We start from the raw sequence: 19,513 nt of genomic DNA, 5'->3' as shown, positions 1-19,513 counted from the left end.
CTTTGCACTTTGAGAGCCAGGAGTAATTCCAGAGTTCACTGACTGCAGAGCTCATTGACTGAAGTGTGAAATTACATTTACGTGATTTATTAGTATAACTGTACAACTAGAGTCTACCCTCACTGCCTTTGAAATAAGATCTTTCTAGAAGTTTGTAACAATTGTGTTCCTCCATAAATGATCTACCCTTTTATTTATCATAAAGGTTTCATATCTTTGACATTAAATCAGTTGTCACTGTTTGATGTTCATTAAGTCTTCTTTTAAAAATGGTTTTTTGTTTTTTGTTTTTTGTTTTCTGTTTCCACTGTTGTTCCTGCTTTGGATAACTTATTGTGCCATGTAACATTTTGCAACATATGAAATATTTCTTCTAAAATTTAACAATTCTCAGAACTAACCAGATGTTCAAAATAAAATATCATTTTGATAGTACTGCATTACTTTTTAGAAACAATTTAAAACCACAAATAAAAGTCATTTGCAACAGGAAATTCCTACAAGCGCTAAAAATAATATTCTCCCATCTTAGAGCACTTAATTTTTAACCAATAATGGCTTTAACATTGTCAAAAAATGGTGCAACACTTTTGTTTCTAATACAGCATTTTAATTTTAACCTGGTTATTCTCATAGTGTTGAAATATGTCTGTGGAAACTGTCCTTACATTCATGAGGACATTATTATTCATGAATTCCTTTCTTTTTCACTAATTTAGTGCCTTACATGTTTTCCAATCAGTATTATTGTGCTATTATTGTAAATAAAAAAACATTTATTCTATCATGAAACACTTATTTCAAGCTCTGTGGAGGTTAGTACCAGATTTTACATTATTCCACTGCAAATGAGGAGTATCCCTCACCCTGCACCCCACCCGGTGTCACTGTACTAGCAATGTCGTCAGCACATGACACACACTCTTGATCAAGACCTTCAGGGCAGTTTCATCCACATTGTAGCTGACACTACTCAGCTGCAGACATGAGCACCCAAGGCGTGACTTATGCGGAACTCCATCATGCTAAGGGCTCAAAAAGACAGCAAGTGCAACCTAAGGGCACGAAAAGTTCCATTCCAGTAACTGAGGAGGAGATAACCTATGCAGAATTGAATCTTCAAAATGCTTCTCGGGACCTTCAAGGGAATGGCAAGAACTCTCCCTGCAAAGGTAAAAAACATTTAATACAAGCAGGTATATCTGTTTTAGGATGTGAAGGTAGGGTGCAGGTGTGTGGGGAAAGAATAGGATTTCACATAGTTTTCATTTGTGAGGACCAGAGCTGGAGGTTGGAATATGGTATTGTAATTGAACGCATTGGTATATTCTGAGAGAAGATTCCAATGATAGTGATGGGTTTGAGGTGCAGGTTATTGTATGTGATTCCATGTGCATTGTGGGTTCTCTTGTTTGTAAATCTCCTAAATGATTGTTTGCGGGCATCCTTTCTCAGTGTTTGCCTTTCTCTTCCTACTACTCACCTTCATGTCCAGAGAAGCTCATTGCCGGTATCTTGGGAATCCTCTGCCTCGTCTTGATGTCCACTGTGGTAACAATAGCTGTTATTCCCTGTAAGTACGTGTTTGAATGACTAAAAGGGAATATTTCACCTTACTGATCATTAGTTCCTCGACATAGTGTGTAAATACTTTGAATTTATTATCTCATTTTAACGCATTTTTAATGCATGATCTAAGTGTGGAATGATTATTTAGAGGTTATCTAAAGTAGAAATAACAGAATACATTTAGGGAGAATTAAACATATATTTGGATTTAATAACTCAAAGGCAAGTCATAGAAGAGACTTTATGGTGAAATACTCATTAATTCTTGAGATTGCTTAAACCAAATATTGTAAGAGATGGTGAGGTTTGGTTCTTTAATCTTTTGAAATATTTCCTCCCTCATGTTCATTACTTCATTAAATTTGTCTGGTAAAATAGCACACCCAATTTTAAAATAGGAAACTCAAATTATTATGATTTATTTCATTGAATATTATGTTTTTTGAGAATTGCTTTAATGTTCTAGCTACTGAAGGACCAGAACAGAACAAAACATCCCTGGAAACAAGGATCCACAAAGGTACAACATCCCTTGCAAAGTTCTGATATTAGTTTCGTGTCTATTTTAGTTCTATCTTCAACTAGGCAAAGAGGATAATAGATTCTTTTGGGAAAAGTGAATTAGGAAATCGCCTAATGAACTTTGAGAAATAATGATTATAGGAGAGTATTACTTCTCAGGCAACAACACTAAGAAATACTCATTTAAAATTACTATACCTGTTGTTAACAATTGCCTCACGTTCCCTCCTCCTATAACATGATAAAAGATAAATCATTCCATAAAGGTGGTTTTGTTCACTGACTCTCAGGACATGTAGAGATGGACATTTTTGTGTTTGCTTTATATGGGCACATAAATTAGGGGATGAAAGCCTGACTCTTCTCTGAGTGTGTGTGTGTGTGTGTGTGTGTGTGTGTGTGTGTGTTTGTTTTGCTTTAATTTTACCAGCTTGTGAGGGTCTATGAATATGTTATGTACACGTATGTGTATCCATATACAGTATGTAAATTTTCATTTTGTAATAGTCAAAGCTTTTTGGATAATATCTCATAATCTCTCTCCAGCGTGTCTCTGTTGTCATTGTCTGAAAGAGTGGGTTACGTATTCCAACAACTGCTATTACATTAGCACTGAGGAAAAATCATGGAACGAGAGTTTGATGTCTTGTGCTTCTAAGAATTCTAACCTGCTCTACTATGATGATGAAGAGGATGAGGTAAGTTTTCAAGATGTTTCCAGATTCTGTTAAAAGCTTGTGAGTTAATATTATGCTTGTAGAGTTCATCCATAGTTACATATGTATTTATAGTTTACATATTTTAAAGTCTAATATTCCATGGTTTGACTCTATGACACATTATTTACATTTTTATACTTTTAATGTACATTTGATAATTTCTAGGTCTTACTTTTCATAGAAACCTGTGTTTCTAGAAATGCTCTTTTTCCTGAAATAGACTTTACATTTAATTTTACAACACATCAAGGAAACTAGGCATATGATTGTGCAAATTGATTACAAAATAGAATCACACAGTTACAAATTACATCATGAGACAGAAGTTTAGAGCCTTTATCAGGCCTGCCCATTTTCATTTTATGAAATATCTCTGTTTATTTGGAGCTTTATATCAATGGAATCATTCAATGTGCATTTTTCTGTGTGTCTCCCTTCTCTCCCAGATACTATCTGTAATATGTCTATAGTTTGTGAAATATCACTGCTGTCTTATATGAATATGACATTTTAAAAACCATTCTCAGAAATTTAGTTTTTTTAATATGTGGATATTATGAATAAAATTTTATGAAAATTCTTTTCTATGTCTTCCTCAACATATCATAATCACTTATTATATATACCTACATATATATATAACTACATAACATATATAACTACATAATATATATAATATACTAAATTATCCCTATATTTTTCTATTTTATGGTGTAAAATACGTTGTACCAAATAGGCCTTTGATCCAAAGCTCAGCAGTCTCAGAAAAATGAATTAAAAGTTCTGATGGTTAGAAACAGTACCATTTTCCTGGGTTGTAAATCTCAAGGCTATTCTCTTTTGTGAGAATGAGAAGTGTTGGGTTGTGTCTCTTGCCCACTTCTCCAGGATGGTGTCTTCTTTTCACTTCTTAGAAGTCTTTGTCATATTTCAGATATGATCTCTTTTTTGAGCTTTTAAGATGCAAATACCTGCATCTGCATTTTCACTCTCATACTGGAGTCTTTAATGATCAGAATTTTTATTTATTTATTTATTCATTTATTTATTTATTTATTTTAAATATAATTTATTGACAAATTAGCTTACATCCAACACCCAATGCTCATCCCAGCAAGTGCCCTCCTCAATGCCCACCACCCATTTTCCTCTATCCCCCACCCCACTATCCACCCTTAGTTTCTTCTCTGTATTTAAGAGTGTCTTGTGGGTTGCCTCCTTCCCTCTCTGTTTGTAACTATTTTTCCCCTTCCCTTACACCACAGTCTATTCTTAAGTTTCTCAACATCCACATATGAGTGAAAACATGATATCTGTCCTTCTCTGACTGACTTATTTCACTCAGCATTGTACCTTAAGCCGTATAGTTTCTTTGGTCAATTTTCTTTTCTTTTCTTTTTCCCCACCTCCTTCTTCATTTTCCTTTCTCTCTCTCTGGAATGAATAGAATTTTAATGTTACCATGGTCCTACTTAGCATTTTGTGTGTTACAATGATTATTACGGACCTATTTGAGGAGTTAGCGAAAGTTCATGAATATAATTTCCTCTATTATATTCCTGCATTTACCTTTTTCTTTATTTACTTATGTTTTAACTTTTAATTATGGTTTATTATCCAAATAGAATTTATTTTTTGTGATGCTATATTTCTGATGCTGAGATAAAAGTGAAGGTTTTATTTTTCTACATCATTACCTCTGTGATGGAGCATCATTTATAGCAAAGTAGGTCTTTTCTTCATCAATAATTTTATATACATAAAGTTATATATGTATACATATTCTCTAATCTACTTTATATAAATAATATAGATATTATATATCTTTATATAGAGAAGTATATATTCATAGATCACGGTCTATACAGTCCATCACAACCCACAGCAGTTTGAGTACAAGGTAGAGATTTGCTTGCCTTTATGACCCCTTACCATGTCCCAATTATATTCTAAGTGTTCTATTTCTCCACTTACTTTGAGAATCACATGGAATTTATAATTTTGCTTCAACTGATAATTTTGCTTCAAATATCAAACAATTTCGAAAACACAGGAGGTGAAGGAAAGTCCATTAACCTAGTAAGAATTTTATTCTTAGTTTTCTTCTCTCTTTCTTCCTTATGATCCAAAATGCCTTCTTTTATCATTTATTCCCTTTAGGAGTTCTTTCAGAGTGGGTCTGGTGGTGATACATTTTCTTAGTTTTCCTTTATCAGACAAAGTCTTGATTAGGATGCCTATTGATATTTTTGGTGGATAGTCAATGGTTTTTTATTAGAATCACCCAGTTAGTGTCTAAAACTTTTCTGCCTTTCTAGAATGCCTTTTACCTGTCATTTTGACCAGAGAGAAAAAATATTTTGGAGACTTGGGTGTGTACCTGTTGGTGTCTGTGGTTTGCTAGGCTCTCTGACACCAGTCTATGTGAGGTAGAGGGAAATTCCGGGGAGCTCACCACCATGTCATTCCTTGGGTCTCCAGGGCTGGGATCTGTCATCTTTCTCGTTATCTTTCTGACTCTATGTTGTCTTAGGAATAATACCCAGGGATTGTAGCTGTATTGGTGGGAGGAATAGGGAAAAGTCTATCCAGTCTATCTTTCCAGAACAGAAAGTCTGGTCTGGGGTGGTTTTCATTTGAATGCTCCTAAGACTAATGGTGTTGAGCATCTTTTCCTGTACTCATTGGCCATGTCCACATGGTGTTTGGTGAAGTATCTATAGAAATATTTTGGTAATATTTTTACTTTGTTTCATTGTATTTTGAGAACTCTTTATGTACCCTGGCGGCAAGCCTTTTATTAGATGTATGATTTGTACATGTTTCTTCACAAGTTTATGACTTTCTTTTCTCTTCAAAGAGCAGACATTATCTTGATGAACTACACTTCATCAAGTTCTTCTTTTATGGATTGTGTTCTTGGTATTTTGTGTAAAATATCTCTGCCCAACTGTAGGTCATGGACTTTTTATAATACGTCTTGAAAGATTTTGTTTTCGGGGCGCCTGGGTGGCTCAGTCAGTTAAGCGTCCGACTTCAGTTCAGGTCACGATCTCGCGGTCCGGGAGTTTGAGCCCCGCGTCGGGCTCTGGGCTGATGGCTCAGAGCCCGGGGCCTGCTTCCGATTCTGTGACTCCTTCTCTCTCTGCCCCTCCCCCGTTCATGCTCCCCCGTTCAAAAATAAATAAACATTAAAAAATTTTTTTTTTCGAAAGATTTTGTTTTCAATTATGTGTGATCAATTTTGAGCATTTTAATATAGTATAAAGTATATAATTATTAATAGTATTTAATACTCCATTGTTGCCACAGCCTTTATTGAAAAGACTATACTATTCCAATGAATGTGCATTTTTTGGAAATCTGAATTTCGTATTGTGTGGGTACAAATTTTGCACTTTCTCATGTGTTTAATTAGTTTTTTTTAATGTTAGTTTCATAATTTAAATACTTTCTTGGGGGTGACTGGGTGGCTCAGTCATTTGGGCGTCCAACATTGGCTCAGGTCATGATCTCGCGGTTCATGGGTTTGAGCCCCGCATCAGGCTCTGTGCTGACTGCTAGAGCCTGGAGGTTGCATTGGATTCTGTGTCTCCCTCTCTCTGCTCCTCCTCCACTAACTCTCTCTCTCTCTCTATTTCTCTCTGTCTCTCACACTCACACACAAATAAATAAAGCTTAATTTTTTTAAAAAAAGACCTTCCTTTTTATTTTAAATGTTTATGTATTTATTTTGAGACAGTGAGAATGCAAACGGTGGGAGGGGCACAGAGCCTGCCTTGGGGCTCCATCTCAGGAACAATCCGATCATGACCTAGGCAGGAGCACAACTGACTGATCTACCCAGTTGCCCCCTAAATTGTCCTTTGGTAAACGGTGAGTTTATACAAGTTCATTTTCAGAGTTATTTTATCTATTCAGGATCTTCCTGGATGTTTCCTATTCATTTGTATCTTTCTAAAGTTTTTTTAAAATGTTTACATTTATTTATTTATTTTGTGTGAGAGGGAAGTGGACAGGAGAGGGACAGAGAGAGGGAAAGGAAGAGAGAGAAAATTCCAAGCAGGTTCCCGCTGTCAACACAGAGCCCAATGCAGGGCTGCAACTCACAAATTGAGATCATGACCTGAGCCAAAATCAAGAGTTGGATGCTCAACCAATGGAACCACCCAGGTGCCCCTTTCTAAAGGCTTTTTAAAAATGGGAATAAATATTAGTTTTTTCAGGTGCCTTCTTCATCAGAGGAATCACATTTAAATATATTTGCATTTCTTCATAATATTCTCCTCTGATAGTTTTTATTGTGGTATAATGTACATACAGATGGATCACAGCTATACATGCCAATAGACGGGCTGAGTTTTCAGTGTGACCATTGCATGGAATGAGAAAATGAATATTACCAGCATTGCAAAATGCCACTAACAAGTTCTTTTCTGCATTTTAAAAACAGTTTATATACATGGAATCATACGGTATGCATATTGTATTTTTGGCATTTTCAGGTGAAGGTAAACTTGTGTGATTCATCCCTATAGCTGCACCGGTTGTAAATTGTCCACATCTCTTTGTTGTTCTGTTGTCGGATTCTACTACAATGTATTCACTGATTCTATTGCTGACGTTCTTGGATATTTGGGTATTGATCCATTTGGGGCTTCTTTGATTTATTCTACTACACATCTTTTACAGTCAGGTTTTAGCTAAACGTATGTGTATCATTTCTTCCTTCTATAACCTTAAGTGGCCCTTCTCTTCTTGCTTCTTGAGAGGGAAGCAACTTAGACCATGCATTTATAATGTTCTTCCTTTGTAGCGTAATTGACGAAGGTCAAAATTGTCTCTACCCGACTTTAGTTTCATCCTAACAGTTATGATGTATTCTCAGTTTATTATCAACCAGTACAAGGTAATTTCTGTCATCTGGCACAAGATATTTTCAAAGATTTCATCTTTGAAAGGTAAGTTTTTCAGAAGTCTATCACTTTCCACGTGTTCCTGGATTTCTTTCCATTGTTTCTTCTCTTTGATTTCTTTGTCTTCAGAGAAAATACTTTGAATATTTCCATCCTCAAAATTTTTGATCCTTATCGATGACCTGGAACTCTTCCTATGTATGTCAGTTACGTCAAGCTAGTTCCTAGTATTTTGACAGTCTTCCTTAGTCTTCCTGATTTTGTGAATAGCTGGTCTTACTGAAGGAAAAGATTTCAGTCTTCAACTAAACTCATTGAATTGTCTATTTATCCTTCTAATTCTGTCATTTCTATTCCATGTGTTTAAGGATTCTGTTGTTAGGTGAATAATGTTATGTTTATAATTGTTTTATCTTCCTCATATTGACAGCCTTAACATTTTGAAATGTTTCTTTTAATTTCTACCAATATTTCTTGTTTTAACACTTACTTTGTCATTAGAATATTGGCTTTGTTATTGGCCATTTCTGATTACTCCTTGTAGGGTCTATTTTTTTGGTATCCTTTTATTTTCTCCAATTTTGCCTTTGAATCTACCATGTGTCCATTACAGGGAGCATATAGATGGATGCTACTCTTTTATTCAGGATGACACTTTCTATTTTATAATTGGAATATTTATTTAATTCACATGAATGCAATTACTGGGATAGTTGGATTTAAGTATACCATTCGCTATTTACTCTATATTTATGTCTTGTTTTCTTTTTCCATTTGCATGATATCGTTTGTATTAAACATATATTAGAGTTCCATTTTAATTCCTCTATTGACGTCTTAGCTATATTCTTAAGCTTTTTCCTTAGTAGGAGTGGTAGGTATTACAAATCTTTTGCTTGTTTTTATGGAGATGAAATTGATGTCTAACCTTGTATACATTTAAGGTCTACAATGTGTTCCTTTGATAAGTTTATGTATTGCCATATGACTACTGTGGCCATGTTAGGTAACACCTTTGTCATATCACATGTTTATCATTCTTTGTGTGTGTTGAGGATAGCTAAGAATTAGTCTCAGCAACTTCAAAGTTTATAAAACAGTAATGTTGTCTGTAATCACTACATTGTATATTAGACTTCCAGCAATTGTTATCTGCTAGTTATAATTTTGTATTCTTTAAGAAATTTTTTTAATGTTTATTTTTTGAGAGAGAGAGACAGACAGACAGACATGAGTGCGTGAGGGTCAGAGAGAGAGAGACACACACACAGAATGTGAAGAAAGCTCCAGGCTCTGAGTGGTCAGCACAGAACCCGACATAAGACTCAAACTCAGAAACTGTGAGATCATGACCTGAGCCAAAGTTGGGTGCTTAATTGACTAAGCCACCCAGGAGCCCCGTTAATTTGTATTCTTAAATATCTTCCGAAACCCCCCAACCCCCAACTCCTGATAAACACATTCTACTCTTTGTTTTTACCAGTTCAGTTTTTTAGATTTCCTATGTAAGGGAATACAATATTTGTCTCTCTCTGTCTTATTTTTGTCACTCAACATAATGCCTTCAAGGCCCTTCCATTTGCCCACAAATGGCAAGATTTTCTTCTGTTACCTGCTTAAATAATATTTCAGTGTTTGTGTGTGTATGTGTGTGTATATGGGTATGTACATGTATATATATCACACTTTCTTTAATTATATGTCAGTTGGCAGATACTTAGGTTCCTTTCATTTCTCGGCTATTGGGAATAATGTTGCAGCGAGCATGGGTGTGCAGATAGACCTTTGAGGAGCTGATCAGTGCCTTTATTTATTTTGAAAAATGTTTAATGTTTATTTATTTTTGAGAGGAGTGGGAGGGTCAGAGAGACAGGGAGACACAGAATCCAAAGCACATTCCAGGCTTGGAGCTTCAGCACAGAGCCCAATAGGGGACTTGAACCGACAAACAAGATTATGACCAAAGCCAAAGTCGAACACTCAACCTTAGGAGCCACCCAGGTGCCCCACTGATCAGTTCCTTTAAATACGTATGTAAAAGTGACATTGCTGAAAAACTGCCATACTATTTTCCTTTGTGGCAGCACCAGTTTACATTTCCCCCAAAGGATTTCATTTTCTTCACATCCACACCACATTAATTCTCTCTTATCTTTTGGGAAGAGCCTCTTACAGCTGTGAGGTTATATCTCATTGTGGTTTCGATTTGTATTACCCTGATCAGTGATTTTGAGCACCTTTCATGTACCTATTGGCCATTTGCATGTCTTCAGAAAAATGTATACTGAGGCCCTTGGCCCATTTTTATATTAGATTTCTTTCTTTGCTTTTATTTCATTGTTTGTGTTCTTTATATACATGTGATATTAGCCCCTTCTCTGATATTGGATTCCAGATATTTTCTTCTCTTCTGTCCATGATCTCTCAATTATTTGATTCTTTCCTTTGCTGGGCAGAAGGTCTTTCATTTAAAGCAGTCCTGCTTTTTTTATTTTAGTTTTTGTTGCCTGTGATTTTGAGGGCTTATCCCTGAGTTCATTACCTAACCATTACCTAAGTCAAGGATCTTTTCCCTTTTGTCTCTCCCAGTGATTTTATATTTTTTATATGTTTTATGTGACCAATTTTTGTCTCTTAGTTTCAGCTTAATGAATGCCCTTTAACATTTGCATAGGGCAGGTCTAATTTCTTCTGATACCTGACTTTAACCACCACAGGCCTCATTCTGCTGCTTTCTCCTGACTGCAATATGGGGCAAGTGTCGATACATTGACACACTGCCCTCTAGGATGCTGGGAAAGTCTTTATCTTTTCTTCATTTCTAAATGACAGATTTGCTGATTAAGGTATTTTTGGTTGACTGTTTTTTTCCCTTTGACCACTTTCAAAATGTCATCCCGCTTTCTTCTGTCATTCTATGGGAAGAAGATCTTGTGAGATGTTCCTTTTTGGTGTCTGGCATGGCATGCTGACCTCAGAGCCCTCAAAGCACTTTTGAAGCTGTTGCCCAAGACCAGGCACCACATGGAACTACCATAACAACTGGGTCTTGGTACATAAGTTCACTTGTTGTGGCTGTGGCACTAGGGAGGTGACATGTGTAGATATTCCATGGCAACTGTACCTGGGTCTCAGGGGCTCACTGTTGTAACGCTGACTGGCACAGGAATATAGCAGTCACACAGGCCCTGGTTGACAAGGTACAGTGGTGGCTTGGAGCCAGTGGTCAGCGTGTGGTAGCAACATATAGTGGGGAGGGTGAGTCAAAGGTTCAAGTCTGTCCCAAGTGGCAGTCATTAGAGAGCAGCAGAATGATCCATTCATGGTTTGTTAAAGCCATGTATCAGGACCCAGGGATCTGGACACAGACCTCTAGCCACATGGCCTCAAATGACAGCTTAAGTGGTCATGTGGAAACTGAAAGTGTCTTGGGATGCAGCAGTATAGTAGCAGCAATGAAGCGTCTGAGCCCTACAGTGGGACCGAAGAGATGGGGCTCAAGGCAGTGGTGACTTGGCCTACCAATGCTGGGTCAGAGCCTTGAGCTACCGTAGGCAGAGAAAAGTCTTCACGTGTTAGCTATGGCAGTTCAGAGTCAAGGCCTGGGAGGTTTTGGTGTTGGAGCATCCTTTACAATGAAGACACAGGGTCATAAAATGGAACATGGTGAGTGGGGCTCAGGGCAGCAACATATGCACCACTAGTGCAGCTAAGGCCCATATTAAGACGTTGGGGTCAGGAAACAGCCCCAGTAGTGTGAGACAAAGCCCCAACTAGGACAGGAGTGGGCAAAAATCAGAGGCAGCTCTAGTCTCCTACAGACGAGGAGCTATGGCAACCAATCCCTAAGAGAAGAGCCCCTCAAGGCAACCCTCACTGTTGCAACAGCTCCAGCCCCTGAGAATAGGTGTAGAGGGGGCATTCTGGGCTGGTGCATGAAGTGGGATCAGCATTGGTGAGGCACCTCTGCTGCAAAAGCTGAACACATGCACATAGTTGAAGCTTGCTGGGTTCTCCTGCTCCCCTTCTCTCCATGAGGTGACTTCCCCAGAGGGCATTCCTCCAGGAGCCAAGTGGCTCTCAGCTGGAGGGTTGGGTGATGCAGGCAAAATGATTCCTTTACTTTCCACGGGACCATCCTGGTTTTTTGATCAGCACCTGATTTTTGCGACTTCTTTGTTGTCTAGAGTTTTCCCTGAGCCGTGTTTAGCTTGAAGTTGTTGGTTTATTGTTCCGATTGATTTTGTGGGCAGATGAGCATTATGGCCTCCTCGGTCTCCTTCTTGCTGATGGCCCTCTTTATATGTGTATCATTAACTGATTGTCATCTACGTCACATTAATCCTGACTAATTTCCAACAAAATATATTAAATTAACACTAACATAGCTCCGTTCCCACCACGTGTTACGGGTATGCTTCAACTTTCCAAAAAGTTTCATGACATTACTTTGCTTTTGTGAAAAAACTACATTAGTACCTGTTTTTGCTGAAGAGGAGAAATCTGAAGGGGACTTTTGTTTTTAGGAGAAAAGGCGAAAAGTGGAAATTGTGCTCAGTACTGGTTTTACTGTTAGTGTCAGCTCACACCCCAAGCGGCAAGATTCGTCCTGTCAAGTTCATTTCTCAGAAACTATATACTCTGTATATCAGTATCAAGCAGAAGTTTGAACTGTATTTTTGAGTGTCTGTGCTTCATCTCAATTTATTTTGTGCATCCACTCACAAGATGTGTTTTGAGGTGTCAGAAAAGCCTAAGGGAGGGTATCTTTTGTGATTTGGGTTTTTGGGCGCTGGTTATTTTTTGCATCGGGGAAAGCTCAACAATCTTCCCATGTGAATTAATGATACTTGCTTTTTCAATTTATACCACCTCGGCTTAGGAAAGGTTTCATAAGGAACAACCTACTTTCAGAGAGAATGAGAAACATGTACTTCTAACAGTGCTGTCCTGAAGAAAGCTAGCCCTGGTTTCTGAACACAAATGGTTCACATCTTTACCTTCTCTGCTTTCATGATTTCATATTGGGTCCCTGAAATGAAGCATTTGTGGAGACTCCACCACAAAAAGGAACAAATGCTAAAAACTATAAGGTTTATGCTATAGATCCTACCATACAGTGACTGCTATAATTATGGCCTCAAATATCTTATCTTTTAAAGCTACTCAGAAAGGAAAATACACACAGAGATTGTAAATTTTACCGACATATGTATCATTCCTGCTGATCTCTATTCTTTCTTGTGGATATGCATTACCATCTAGAGTCATTTACTTGCAGCTTGAAGGACATTGTTGAAAAGCAGGTGTCCTAAGTAGAAACCCTGTTTGGTTTTGTGTTTGATGTGGGGTCTTTGTGTATCTTCTTCTGTGAAAGACTGTTTTGCTGAATTTATAATTCTTGTTTGACGGGTGCTGTTTTTTTTTTTTTTCCTGTGTGTGTGCAGGGAGTGGGTTTGCTTTGTTTTTTTGTGGTTTTTTTTTTTCAGTATTTTTCTGGTGAAAACTCCTCTTTTAATCACATTCCTATTTTCCTAAATATAATGAGTTGTTTTTCCCTTGCTTTTTGTCAAGATCACTTCTTTCTGTTTGTTTGCCTTTCATTTTATTTTTCAGCTGTTGCAAAATAAAAGCCCACATAACATAAAATCTACCGCATTATCCATGTTCAAAAAATCGACTACTTTCTTAGAGCGGTTTTAGGTTCGTAGCAAAACTCAGACATAGCACCGATATATGCTATATTCCCCTACTGTCTTTGTGTCAATGCACAAGCGGTTCATGGACTCTCTCATTTGCAAAAGCCCTCAGTGGGGTGGTCTAGGTTTACTCTTGATGTTGTGCATTTTAGGAGTTTGGAGACGTATAGAATGACATGTATCAACCATTATGGAGTTATACAGAAGAGTTTCACTTCCTTTAAAATCCTCTGTGCTCCCCCTATCCATCCTTCCTTCCCCCTAAACCCTGTCAACCACTGATGTATTTACTGTCTGTATAATTTTGCTTTTTCGAAATTGTCATATAGTGGGAATCTTACACTATCTCGCATCTTACACTTGCCTTAACTAGATGATGCACCTTACCAATTTAAGCACACAGGTTAGGAGTGCTATCACATTGTTGCCCAAAAGGTATCTAGAACTTTCTGCTTGTAAAACTGGAACTCAACTCACTGAACAATAATTCCCCTTTTCCTCTTTCCCCTCAACCCTGAGCAATCACTATTCTACTTGTTCTGTCTATCACTTTTACTACTTTGGATACTTCATAGAAGTGGAATCATACAGTTTTATTTTTACTTCGTATGTATGACTGGCTTATTCCACTTAGCATAATGTCCTGGAGTCTCATCCATATTGTAGTAGGTGGTAGGATTTCCTTCCTTTTTCTGGCTGAATAATATTACAGTGTTATGTGTATACTACGCTTTCTTTCTCCATTCATCCATCAGTGGACATTTGGGCTGCTTCTATCACGTGGCTGTTATGAATAATGCTGCACTGAGCATGGGTGTGCACCTATCATCAAGATCTTGCTTTCAATTCTTTTAGTTTCCTCCATGTGGGATTGCTGATCCATGTGGTAATTGCATTTTTAATTTCTTGAAGAAGCTCCATACACTTCTTCATAACAGTTGACCGATTTACATTCCCAACAACAGTGTGTGAGTCTCCTCCTTTTCAACCTCCACACTGAAACATTTTTTAAAAATATGTATTTATTTATTTGAGAGAGGGAGAGACAGAGAGAGAGAGAGAGAGAGAGAGAGAGAGTACAGGAGGTGTAGAGGGAGGGAGGGAGAGAGCAACTGAAGCCAGCTTTGTGCCATCAACACAGAGCCCAATGTGGGGCTCAAATCCAAAAACTATGAGACAATGACGTGAGCCAAAACCAAGAGTCAGATGGTAACCAGCTGAGACACCCAGTCGTCCCGACACATTTTTTTTTATAGCATCCATCCTAATGAGTATGAGGAGACAACTCATGGTGATTTGATTTGCATTTCTTTGATCATTAGTGATATTGAGCATCTTTCCATATGATTTTTCACCATTTGTATGTTTCCTTGGAAATATGCCTATTTAATTTCTTTTCCCATTTTTGCTTTGTGTTTTCAGTGTTTGTTGTCGTTAGTGACTTGTAGATTCCTTATATATTTTAATTGTGTTTTGGTGTTTGATGTTGTTGCTACTAAATTGTAGGCTATATATTTTAGATATGATTCCCTTCTTTGATATATGATTTGCAAGTGTTTTTTCCACTCTGTCTTTTCATTGTTGATCATTCCCTTTAATGCACAGTAATGTTTTAGGTTGATATCGCCCATTTGTCTACAATGGACTTTTCCTTTGTGCTCTGTGGTTTTGGTGGCATAGCCAAGAAATCGTTGCCAAATACAATGTTGTTTATATTCCCCCATTTTTTCTCTGAGGAAGTTTATAGGTTTACAACTTATATTTATGTCTTTAGTCCATTTTGAGTTAATTTTAGTGTGTGGTGTAAATGTAAACATCCAGCCTCATTCTTCTGCATGTGAGTAGTCAGTTTCCAAACACCCTTTTTGAATGATTCTGTCTTTCCCTACTGAATGGTCCTGGTACCTTTATCAAAACTGATTAGACTGATTATACATGGTTTGTGTCTGGATATTTTTAAGGGATTGTTTCCATGGGGGGTTTAGGGTCTGTCTCTTTCTGTTCCTTCATCTTGCTGCTTGTATCCCGTTCCAGTCGGAACTAGTGTGCCGGGCAGGGGTATGGATTCTGTGGTAGATAATGCGGCATAAGGCTGATGGAGATGGAAGACGTGTCACCCATCCCTGATTTTCACACTGACTTAAGTGACTTCACAATCCACTCTCTTCCCTCAAGTGTATTTCTTCGTCTGTATTTGCCAGTGTTCTTAGGTCATTTCATTATGATGTCATGAGACATGGATTTGTACGTGTTCATTCTGTTAGCAGTTTGCTAAGTTTCTGGTGTCTATAAATATTTTAAATGATATTAGTAAGTTGTTCATTCATTGCACTTTATGATCGTTGTCCTGTTTTTTTCTGCCTCTGCTGTTCTCATATACTACTTAGACCTATGCTGGCTTTCATGATACTGTTTTGAAAGTCTCTGAATTCTGTAAATTCTTCTCTTTTTTCTGTCTCATCCAAAGATATAAATAAATTTTGTTACTCCTCCAATTTCATCAGTTCTTTTCTATCGCATCCCAGATTTTCTGTAGAGGAAATTCAGTGAATTTTCCATTTCAAGTATATATTTGTTCACTCAGATTCTCTGTGGTTTCTTCATATACTTTTATTTCTCTGTTGATCTTTCCTACTTGCTATATTTCTGCCATCACATGTTCATGCAATTATTTCAACTAAGTTTTCTGTGTAGTTTACATATATTTATAAATATGACTTTTAAATACTTTTTTTTGTAGTATGTACAATATATATGACTTTTAAATACTTTTTTTTTGTAATATGTACAACTTATCCCAGTAGAAGTTTCTATTGACCTATGCTTTCCCTTTGTTGGAAGACATTTTCCAATTTCTCATCATATTTTTTAACTTTTAGATAGACACTTTTTAAAATATCATTTAAGAAACACGCATTATTTAATTTTTCTTAGATTTATTATTTTTAATTTTTTTCTTATGTTTTATTTATTTTTGAGACAGAGTGTGTGTGTGTGTGTGTGTGTGAGCAGGGGAAGGACAGAAAGAGAGGGAGACACAGAATCTGAATCAGGCTCCAGGCTCTGAGCTGTCAGCACAGAGCCCCACACGGGGCTTAAACTCACCAACTGGGAGATCATGACCCAAGCCGAAGCTGGACGCTTCACCAACAAGCCACCCAACACCCCTAGATTTACTATTTTTTTGTGTGCAAAAACTTTATGGCAGAATCTTCTCCACTAAAGTCCCCCTGCTGATAGTTTTGTTTAATTTTTCCCAATTCTTATTGCTTACTTTATGACCATGTGACTTTGTAGCTTTGATGTTAATTACTAGTTTTTTTTTTTTTTTAAAGGATGTGTTCAAACACTGCAGGTCAGTAGGCTTCCACCTTCCACAATGTGAGGTCTGCACACGTGTGCCTGAGTGTGGGAGGGGACTGTTCATAACTTTACTACCAATTCTCTGACCTCCTGTGCTCTTACATTCTCCTGGGTTCTTAGTCTCCTCTCCATCTGCGCATATTTTCTCCATCAGCTAAGAGTGTTAGAGAGCCAATGTCAACTCTTCCATTATATTCTCACATCCAGTATCTTTGCATTGTATTTATGGGGCTCACAGTGCTTGACACAAACACCGCAAGCTCTGACCAGGACAAGAATGGGTTTTCTTCATCATTACCGAGCAAAATCAGCACTTGGAGCTGAAACATCAATGGGTACCTGTCCCCATCCTCAGTGCTGATCAGGTCTCCCAGCACCCTTGCTCTTTGCAGCTTCTCCCAGTTGTAACAGCTTCAGTCTTCTTATCACTGAGCCAGGGGTGGGCAGGTGGGGAGGCACGGAAGCATCCTAGGCGAGAAGATGACAAATGTGCTTCTGACTTGAATCTCCAGGATTTTTTCCAATGTACATATTTCATAAGTTATTAACCTGTGATCCATTTTCTAAACTCTGAAATTGTTTTCACGGTCAGTTTGTCCTCTTCACTTAGTCCTACTAAGATAATTTTATACTTTAGTGTCCAGTGCATAACGTTATATTATAATTTGAAAGCTTCTATAAAGGAAGAAAAGATGAACTTTTATTTGCTTTTACAGAATTAATTGAGTATAAGAACTTGTATTTGACTTCTAATGAAATTTATTTTCTCATAGTTTTTGTCGAAATTACTCTCTTATACTATATGGATTAGAGGCTCCCAGAAAAGCCATCATAGTTCATCTGTGCAGCCAAAAGCCTTAACATTTTCTTCCAAAGTGTAAGTTTCTTGACAACTTTGTATTTTATGCCTTACAAGGATTAATCTTTGAAAGAAACAGAGCAATATGTGTAGAATCAGATAAACAGAGTTGTTGATGTTTTTCCATAGAAGAATAGTATGGGAAATATTCGGATTGAGGTATATAACTATTAGTCAAGTTAATGGTTTATTCAACAAAATACCCCGGTATATATTGTTAAGATTAATGAGGTATAATTCTTTCTATTTCAGGTTGTCAGTATCTTCAAAGAGTGACAAGAATTGTCCATATTTCTATTTTTATTTTAAAAAATTTGGTTTTGCACCCTGCTTTGGAATAAGACTGTATGTTTGTAAGCACCAGGCATTTTAGTTGCTTCATTTTGGCATAATGCTATTTCATCATTTATAAAGAATACATCTCTCATTACTTCAAAAACCACCCAATCCTTTTCTCTGCATATTTTTAAGAGATGGTTTTTAGTATAATTTTAGGTTCACAACAAGATTAAGAGGCAGGTACAGAGATTTCCTATATTGTCCCTGTCTGCACATATCCATGGACTCTCCCATTATCACCATCACTCACTAGAAGGTTTCATTTCTTACCAAGGATGAGTCTGCATTGGGACACCTGGGTGGCACAGTCAGTTAAGCGTCCGACTTCGTCTCAGGTCATGAACTCACAGTTTGTAGGTTTGAGCCCCGCATCAGGTTCTGTGCTGACAGCTCGGAACCTGGAGCCTGCTGCAGATTCTGTGTTTCCCTCTCTCTCTGCCCCCTCCTCCAATCAGGCTCTGTCTCTCTCTCTCTGTCTCCAAAATAAATAAAAATAAAAAAAAATGTTAAAGGATGAATCCACATCAATGCATATATATCACCCAAAGTCCAAAGTGTACCTGAGACTTCACCATTGGTGTCACAGAACTGTTTCTCCAATTTAATTATATTAATGTAAAAAAATATACTCAGGTATATATTACTCATTTCTTAAGCTTTTGCTGTTTAGTAAAACAAATTATATATAAGTTAGATATCATAATATTATTGTAAAATTCTGAATGAAGTGAGTAATTCCACTTACATTTCCTACTTAATTGATTTCTCCTAGCCCTTAAAAGTCCTCAAATGAGGATTGAGCAACCCAGGGTGACAAAGGTATGAGTCAGAATTAAGGCAGGAGACAGAAACAAGGGGAAGTTGAGGTAAACAATTACTATCTGCTTGGAAGGGAAAGTCTACGAAGAGGAAAGCCTACTAAAATAAAGAAAATTACAAAGAATATCATAGAATTAAAGGACGGATCACTGAAGCCAGGTCTACTCTCTGAAGATGGGATTCAGATGCCATTGAAGACGATGTGGCTACACACAGCTTCACGGCTGACATGCTCACTGAAATGGCCTGGGACAGAGGAGCTCCATACTCCACGGCCTGAACCTGGTGAGGAAGGATCTCAGGCTGTGACTGGCAAACAGGAACAACTCCCTGTTAGAGCATCAAGAGAAAAGACCAGAAGACAGGAAACTGACAGATTGGCTCTAAGAACCTGCTGGAGGACGAATACACAGGACTTCTTGCAAGCGTGCACCTGGCAACAAAGCCATAGTGGCCAAAGGAGAGAAAATATCATGAAACCAGGAAGAAGAGCCCTTTCTGCTGCACTGTCTCTCCATTGTCTCTTACCGACAAAAGTCAATTTTATGCGAGATGACCAGAGAGAAAATGGATAGGATCTTACACCGTTATCTGAGAAAAGGGCACTGAGGGTGGATTTGGAGCTGAGAGTACTAAATGAATGGCCCCTCGGGATTATCATAGAACAACCACAGAGTTGGTGTATAAGAGCCATTCAGATCGGCCCCA

General features: G+C 37.5%; 1 protein-coding gene across 1 annotated transcript; it reads left to right on the top strand.

Annotated features, from left to right (window-relative positions):
• The first annotated feature begins 895 nt into the window (after positions 1 to 895).
• LOC106965693 (NKG2-A/NKG2-B type II integral membrane protein-like) lies at positions 896 to 19,240 on the top strand. Its single transcript, XM_027055029.2, has 6 exons — positions 896 to 1,172; positions 1,496 to 1,573; positions 2,036 to 2,089; positions 2,638 to 2,789; positions 17,562 to 17,665; positions 17,900 to 19,240. Exons 1-6 carry the CDS (start codon positions 986 to 988, stop codon positions 18,018 to 18,020), a joined length of 696 nt encoding a protein of 231 aa, XP_026910830.2. The 5' UTR covers positions 896 to 985; the 3' UTR covers positions 18,021 to 19,240.
• The last annotated feature ends 273 nt before the right edge of the window (positions 19,241 to 19,513 follow it).

This window comes from Acinonyx jubatus, chromosome B4 (genome assembly GCF_027475565.1).
Source record: "Acinonyx jubatus isolate Ajub_Pintada_27869175 chromosome B4, VMU_Ajub_asm_v1.0, whole genome shotgun sequence".
Classification (NCBI taxonomy): domain Eukaryota; kingdom Metazoa; phylum Chordata; class Mammalia; order Carnivora; family Felidae; genus Acinonyx; species Acinonyx jubatus.
Note: the sequence above shows the minus strand (reverse complement) of the source record. Positions and strands in the feature narration are given on the sequence as shown.

What these genes read in the sequence shown, in the direction of transcription:
- LOC106965693 (XM_027055029.2), top strand. Translation starts at nt 986, where the DNA reads ATGAGCACCCAAGGCGTGACTTATGCGGAACTCCATCATGCTAAGGGC. An exon ending in ATGATGATGAAGAGGATGAG is followed by an intron (nt 2,790 to 17,561) that starts GTAAGTTTTCAA and finishes ATTTTCTCATAG; the next exon opens with TTTTTGTCGAAATTACTCTC. An exon ending in TTAACATTTTCTTCCAAAGT is followed by an intron (nt 17,666 to 17,899) that starts GTAAGTTTCTTG and finishes TTTCTATTTCAG; the next exon opens with GTTGTCAGTATCTTCAAAGA.